This window comes from Boleophthalmus pectinirostris, unplaced genomic scaffold (assembly GCF_026225935.1).
Source record: "Boleophthalmus pectinirostris isolate CB_2022bp ecotype Guang Dong unplaced genomic scaffold, ASM2622593v1 HiC_scaffold_63, whole genome shotgun sequence".
Lineage (NCBI taxonomy): Eukaryota > Metazoa > Chordata > Actinopteri > Gobiiformes > Gobiidae > Boleophthalmus > Boleophthalmus pectinirostris.
The window spans coordinates 33,680-41,287 of NW_026571455.1; the positions used below are offsets into that span (position 1 = coordinate 33,680).

The window sequence follows — 7,608 nt, forward strand, 5'->3', positions numbered from 1 at the left end:
CTGTAAGTTGAGTTTAATATACTCATACAGGGTTTACTCAAAACTAAACCAGGAAATATTCAGAACTAGGGTAGGGCTTTTTAAAATAAGGATATAAAAGAGAAAATTTGCAATAACAATATAACTGAAGATATACCTGAAACTGGTCATGAGTGACTTTATAATATTTGAACATTTTTGTTTAGAGAAATTTAAGTGAATTATAAGTATAACATACAAACTTCTAAATCTGATAAGCTTAATGTGAGGGACCATAATCAGACAGAAATCAGATTACTTGCTTCAGATTTGTTTACATGTCATTTTGATCATTTTAAAACTCCAAAAGCCTCATAATAATCAGATTTTGAGTGCGTGTAACAGTCGCCATTGTTCAAGTCACTCGAGGTTTGAGCAGGAATTATGATCTCTGTCTGTCTGCATTAAAGACCAGAGGTGGGTGGTACTTTGTTACATTTACTCAATTATATTTACTATTTTTATAGAAATTGTACTTTTCTAGCAGGGTTTTTTTTCTCCTACTTGGGTAAAATTTTGATTGAAGTAACAGTACTATTACTTAAGTTACTCTTCCCACTGATTAAGTCACCAGACACTGCTCCTTTAGATATGATTTCCTTTGAAAATAGCAAATTTTGTGTGTTATTTAATGTTTTGTCCTTCCAACTGCATTAACTTTAAATTATAAATTAGACAGACAGTTACTCTTTAAGTTACTTTAAGTAGCACTAAGTAGTTGTACTTTTTCATTACTAAGTTACATAGTACTTTTCCAGTACTTTTTTACTCCTGAGTAATTTCTTGGACCACTACTTTGCACTTCTAGTAATATTATCGCCTCCATCAGGACGCACAACAGAACTACAACATCAACAAACTTGTACCTGGTGTGTGCAGGTGGACTCAGGGCTGTACTCTGAGGTGACAGACTTCAGCAGGAACAGCGCCCCCCACAGTCGGGCTGAGGCAGTGATCTACTCTGCAGTGCAAACTCAAAACACTTCACTGTACTCCAACATTTCTGCTCTGCAATAATAGTTAAAGGTCCCACATGATGCTTTGAGGATGTCATAACATTAATTCTTGTGTATTTAATATTGTTTGTTTTTTTCTTACTTTCCTTTTGAACAGCTGAATAAGATGTGGTCAGTGTTGGGAGTGTTACTTTTAAAATGTATTCCCCTACAGATTACAGATTACATACCCCAAAATGTAGTTTGTAACGGAATCCATTCAATTACTTAAAGTGAGTAATGTAATCTGAATACTTTGGATTACTTGATTTGCTGTAGAGAAGCAAAGACGAGGAAATCGTAACATAAGATGTTTTATCTGCTAAAAGAAAATGAAAAGCCCAGACTTTACTGAACCAAATTAAAAATATTATTGATAGAAGATGAGGAGACACGCTCCTCGCAGCTTGGTTTAGTCAGGTTTTAGACCTGGTTTTAGACCTGGTTTTAGACCTGGTTTAGACCGAGTTTAGACCTGGTTTAGTCCTGGTTTAGTCCTGCTTTAGACCTGGTTTAGACCTAGTTTAGACCTGGTTTAGACCTGGTTTAGACCTGGTTTAGACCTGGTTTAGTCCTGCTTTAGACCTGGTTTAGACCTGGTTTAGACCTGGTTTAGTCCTGGTTTAGTCCTGCTTTAGACCTGTTTAGACCTGGTTTAGACCTGGTATAGACCTGGTTTAGACCTACTTTAGACCTAGTTTAGACCTGGTTTTAGACCTTGTTAAGTGTCCGGCAATGAGTGGAATTATGGGAGAAAAAAAAAAGGGGGGGATTTTGCCCAAAATGTTAAATCCATTTATTTCAACAAAGTAACTGTAATCCAATTACCACCCACTGAAACAGTAACTGTAACTGAATACAGTTACTCATAATTTGTACTCTGATTACGTAACTCTGGTACATGTAATCTGTTACTCCCAACACTGGCTGTGGTGAATGTTGAAACGTCTGTTAATAATACTGCTAAAACATGTACAAGTATGTGTCCTGGGGAAGTCAACATTAGTGCTGAACTGGGGAAAATGTGTTTTGTGAATGAGACAGGACAAAACGCTAAAGGTATTATTTAAAAAAAACTCAAATGTACGTTTTAGAAATTTTGCTTAATTCTTTTTGAAATTATTAAAATCTCACATTCCTAATTCCCATGTCTCACTGAACAGCAAGACCGATCACTACAGCCGTGACACCAGCTTTATTTAAAAACACACCAAGAAGTTTACCTTACTTTTTCCAAATGCATACACCACATCTGACTTTTACCAGTTCTTTAAAATAGTCTGTGTTTTCTGTGTCATTCAATGCTTGGAGATAAAAGTGTCCTGCATTTTGTCACGTGTAACAAGTCCCAAGATGTCAAACCAGAAGTTGGTATTGAAGCATGATTTCTTGTAGTTTAATTAGTAAAAGTTGTCCATCTGCCGCTCAGCTCCTTTGGGTTAAGATTATCAGTTCATTTGAGATGTTATTTCTTCCTCCGTACGACCGTCCAGCCATCATCTTCCTCCTCATTCACCGCTGATGAAGATGAAGGCACAGAGTTTGTTGCAGGATGTGTCCCATTAACGACTGGAGAGGCAGCGTCGCACTCCATAGACTGATGACAGAAATCAGAGTTAATCCAAAGCATAAACCTTTTCATATATTAGAATTTTTATTAATCATTTCACCTTTACATTCAACCACAACTGTTGAATTATTGCAAAAAAGTAATTGTAAAATACCTAATATATCATTTAGAAATACAAACCTCATCGTCACAGTCGCTCTCTTGGCCTGAGTCGGACTCTGGAGCAGCTGCAGTGGCCTTTGCCCTTTGTTTGTTCTGACTGTGTTTGGCTATGGAGGCCTGCAGCTGCTGTAGCGCCCCCTGCTTCCACTGACCAAACATCTGAAGCAGGTCCTTGGATATCTACAGGGACAATACAGGGAACATAGATGAAACTTTCAGCGTAGCTTTAATTTGGACAATCAGAGTATCTCCAGGTTTGACTACCCCAAATTTAAGACTTTAAAGACCTTTTAAAGACCACTTAAATGAAAATTAAGACCAACATCGCACCCATTATGCGGGCGAAAAACACCAGATTCAATTCTAATAATGACCATTACTCACTGTTTTAAATAACAAAAAGTACTTTTATTATAAAGTCTCATTCAAAACTCATTTATAGTTGTATGCATTGCTTGTAAAATGGCCAAAAAATCATTTATAAAATTCTAACAAGACAAAGTAACTATTGTTTGCACATACTCCAAATTAGACTTCATTCACTTTACATGATTTCAAGGTTTTTTTTTCCTCCCACTGCAGCCCGGTTGAGGATACAAGAAAATAGGCTGATGAAATTTAAGACCTTTGTGAAAAAAATTAGATTTGGACAACACAATTTAAGACTTTTTAAGGTCTTAATTTAGGAACATGGAATTTAAGACCTTTTTAAGACTTTTAAGACCCTGTGGCTACTCTGTACAATACATACAAAACTAAAATTTCAAGACAAACCAGAGACATCGGCATATTTCCATTGATAACAATACATTCAAAAGATTAAAAAACAAACAGGTGGGATTATTTTTATTCTTTTCCTACCTGAGGTAAACTTCCATCATCCACGACTGTGTCAAACTCCTGATCCATCAGAGTGGAGATGTAGTCCTCCACCTCAAACTGCTGCAGGTCAGCTACAATACAAAGTTAAGAGTTACACAAGTTATAAAAGTCTCACAAACTCATTCAATTCTTCAAAACTTTATCTGACTGCATTTCCCAGTTTACAAGTTGGGAAGAAACTGAAGTAGAATCATACCCAAAAGCACAAATGTTGAAATTGTTTAACTAAGATCGAAACGTCGCAATAATTTACTACATTTTCATATGAGCTTAAGTCATTTCCCACCATTGTCATGAAAATACTGCTGCAGCACATCCACCATCCAGTCTGCTTTCTGCTGACCGTAAACTCCTCCAAAACCATTATCTACAGCGATCTAAAAGAGATAAAAGGTACAACTTAATACAAAATCAAAACACACACTGTCCACACACTAAACACGCGGTTTATTTATCATACAAACTGAAAACTGAAATCAGTGTTGGGACTAACGCATTATAAGAGTAACGAAATACTGTAATGTGTTGCTTTTTGCTGTAACACAGTAATGTAAGGCATTACAGGGAAAAAAATAGTCAAATGTCAGTAACACGCGTTACAATGCTTTTATAACCTGGATTGAAGTGGTGTCTGCAAGGCCAGATCACTCCTTGCAGACACCCTGTTCCACGGACTCGAGGTTCTCTCAGGGGTGGTCCTAGATTCTAAGTTCTAGTCCAAGATTAGTGCTGGTTTGGTCCTGGTTCAGTCCTGGTTTAGACCTGGTTCAGTCCTGGTTTAGACCTGGTTTAGTCCTCTGTTCAGTCCTGGTTCAATTCTGGTTTTGTCCTGGTTTAGTCCTCGGTTCAGACCTGGTTTAGACCTGGTTTAGTCCTGGTTTAGTCCTCGGTTCAGTCCTGGTTCAGTCCATATATGGCGCAAAAATTCAGCATCTTCACAGTTATTTTAGTGAGATTAATTTAAAAGTGCTGTAATAGTCGTGTAATGTTTTACATTTTAAATGCAGTAATATTGTAAAGTAACGAATTACTTTGAAATGACAATAATAAGTAATAAAAATAACACATTACAGTTTTAAAGTAACTAACCCAACAGTGACTGAAATACAGAAAACGCCACATGGAATGATCAGTGCAGTCTTCATCATGTTTGACCAGTGTTGGGGAGTAACAGATTACATGTACCGGAGTTACGTAATCAGAGTACAAATTATGAGTAACTGTATTCAGTTACAGTTACTGTTTCAGTGAGTGGTAATTGGATTACAGTTACTTTGTTGAAATAAATGCATTACACTGCGGGATTTTACGGTTTTTGCATTTTAGGCTATATCCTCCCCCTTTTTTTTTTTTTTTTCTTCTTTTCTTCGGTAATTCCACTCATTGCCGGAAACTAAACCAGGTCTAAACTAGATCTAAACCCAGGTCTAAAACAGGTCTAAAACCAGGTCTAAACCAGGACTAATACTAGGACAAAAAACAGGTCTAAACTAGATCTAAACTACATCTAAAACAGGTCTAAAAACAGGTCTAAACCAGGTCTAAAACCAGGTCTTAACCAGGACTAAACCAGGACTAAATCATGCTGTGTGGACGTGTCTCCTCGTCTTCTATCAATAATATTTTTAATTTGGTTAAGTAAAGTCTGGGCTTTTTATTTTCTTTTAGCAGACAAAACATCTTACGTTACGATTTCATCGTCTTTGTTTCTCTACAGAAAATCAAGTAATCCAAAGTATTTAGTTTACGTTACTCACTTTAAGTACTTTTAATGGATTACGTTACAAACTATTTTTGGTGTGTGTAATCTGTAATCTGTAGGGGAATACATTTTAAAAGTAAACTTCCCAACTCTGTGTTTGGCTCGTGTTGTTAGCATTAGCTTGTTAGCTGTGCCAAATAAACCCACTGTATTTATTGTCTATTTTTCTAACTTTTTGCTTTCATCGGACAACACAGACTCACATTTACATCTAAGCAATCTCTCTTCGGTAAGACTCACCTGTAAAACGGGCCAGTTGTGTAAAACAGCCCGTACTCCAGCCGTGAACAACTCACGTGAAGCTGAGGAGGAGGCCGCCATGATGGAACTGTCAGACAGCGGCAACGGAAACACGAGAGGGACAATCTCAACAACTCAAAACAACTACTACTTCTGTCTTCTTCTTCTTTCTTCTTCTTCTTCTCAATTCCACATTTCGTTCCTTACCAGTCTTGTTAAACAGAGATGTTATAATTTTTGGTGTACTACTACAAAATAAAAAATAAAAACTCTCTGTAAACTTAATATTATGTCTTGTCAAATTTTACATCCACAAATGTAAAATTCAGAAATGTCCCCCTCACTTTGCTTGTTTTAAAAACGAACTCAGATTATATATAAAAACTCTGAAACATATGAATGGACCTAAACCTCAAAAAGTGTATTCCTACATGTGTGAAATACCCCTGGACTTTATGAACTCTGGCTGAATGTACTCTACTTCCCGTTGCTATTATCATTTTTTATTCTTAAACGCACTTTTTTTTTGTATTATATTGTATTGTTTCTATATTTAAAAAAAAAAAAAAAAAATCTTCTTCTTCTTCTTCTTCTTCTAATAGTTTCCGGCTACACGCTACAGTGCTTCTGAACTCAAAACAACTACTACGCAACATTTGTTTTATATTATGTCAATACTCTAAAAACAAACTCTTCTGCAAACCAACCCGCTGGTTTACAAAAATGTACACCCACTCTTTGAATATTGCCTCGAGTACCAACAAATGCGTTTTTAATCATAGATTTTTGTCCCCGTATGAACAGCAGGTGGCAGCAGATGTCTATTTCTTTTAATCTTTTGTCCGGCAATTTAACATTATTTGTGTTTATAATGTATGTAATTTTATTTATTTTATTACCTCGGCCAAGGAGGTTATGTTTTTGCCGGCGTTTGTCTGTTTGTCTGTTTGTCTGTTTGTTTGTTTGTTTGTCTGTTAGCAACATAACTCAAAAAGTTATGGACCGATTTTGATGAAATTTTCAGGATTTGTTGGAAATGTGAAAAGGAAGAACTGATTTCATTTTGGGGATGATCTGGAAGAAATCCTGGATTCTTGATCACTTTGAAATTTTAGTTAACATTGTGGTAAATGGGGCCAAAAATTTTGTTTCTCAATATCTCGGTTAATTATTGACCAAACCCCATGAAATTTGACTCAGGGATGGACAATGGGATCCTCTTTCATATTCCAAATTGAAAGATACGAGACAAATATTTATGGAAAACACAATTAATATGAGGGGGACTGTAGTCCTTGGCAGAGGTCTGCGCTCTCTGAGTGCTTTTCTAGTTTTATGTATTTATTTTAATGAGACACCTTAACCTAACCTAACCTTAACAGGAGAGATGCTTTGTACCAGGTTGTATCACCAGTGCTAAATTCCACCTGTCGTCCCTGGGCAGGTTCATTGATTGATTGTATTTACTGACCTTAACTATCAACTTTTCTTCCTGGAGACCGACGGAGCATGTTTTGTAATGTAAATGATATGAGCCGATAATAATAACAACAAAGAATTTACTTGAAAATTCCTTCTTCATTATTTTAAAATAAACAATACACATTAAAATGTAACATCGTGAGTCCAAACTGTGTTCTTGTTTCATGAAAAAAAAAAAAAAAAAAAGACTTCAAATACTCTTTTACGTGAAGTACTTTTCTCAAAATAGCTTGGCTTCAGTCTTCACTTTAAATATCAAACCACTAAAGAGACATTAAATCATCAATACAACAAATATTTGACTATAACATTATTTGACAGTTTCTCATGATCAAGCCTCATGATCAAAGATACAAACAACACAAAACTATGTCCCAAACGGAGCGGTCTTCCTCCTAAATCCCAGTTTATACGAGCAATGCAAAAATGAAGTCACTGAACTACTTCCATTTTCAGCTTGTCAGTCTTCGGTCTTCAGTCGGGTTCTCATGCTCATC

At 36.1% G+C, this 7,608-nt stretch overlaps 2 protein-coding genes across 3 annotated transcripts in view; one reads left to right on the forward strand and one right to left on the reverse strand.

Annotated features, from left to right (window-relative positions):
- Positions 1–1,647, forward strand: part of LOC129411973 (uncharacterized) — a 13,220-nt gene extending 11,573 nt beyond the window's left edge. The window contains exon 6 of one of the 2 annotated variants that reach the window (XM_055164370.1): positions 898–1,647. In XM_055164370.1, the coding sequence (XP_055020345.1) occupies positions 898–1,035 (138 nt within the window). In that variant the 3' untranslated portion in view covers positions 1,036–1,647. The remainder of the gene's footprint in view (positions 1–897) is intronic. The other variant, XM_055164373.1, reaches the window with a different exon arrangement.
- A 542-nt stretch (positions 1,648–2,189) lies between these two features.
- Positions 2,190–5,753, reverse strand: tsr2 (TSR2 ribosome maturation factor). Its single transcript, XM_055164374.1, has 5 exons — positions 5,630–5,753; positions 3,914–4,004; positions 3,607–3,698; positions 2,764–2,925; positions 2,190–2,610 (listed from the first exon to the last, which is right to left on the reverse strand). The coding sequence occupies exons 1-5, from the start codon at positions 5,708–5,710 to the stop codon at positions 2,479–2,481; spliced, it is 558 nt and encodes a 185-aa protein (XP_055020349.1). The 5' UTR covers positions 5,711–5,753; the 3' UTR covers positions 2,190–2,478.
- Positions 5,754–7,608: the final 1,855 nt, after the last annotated feature.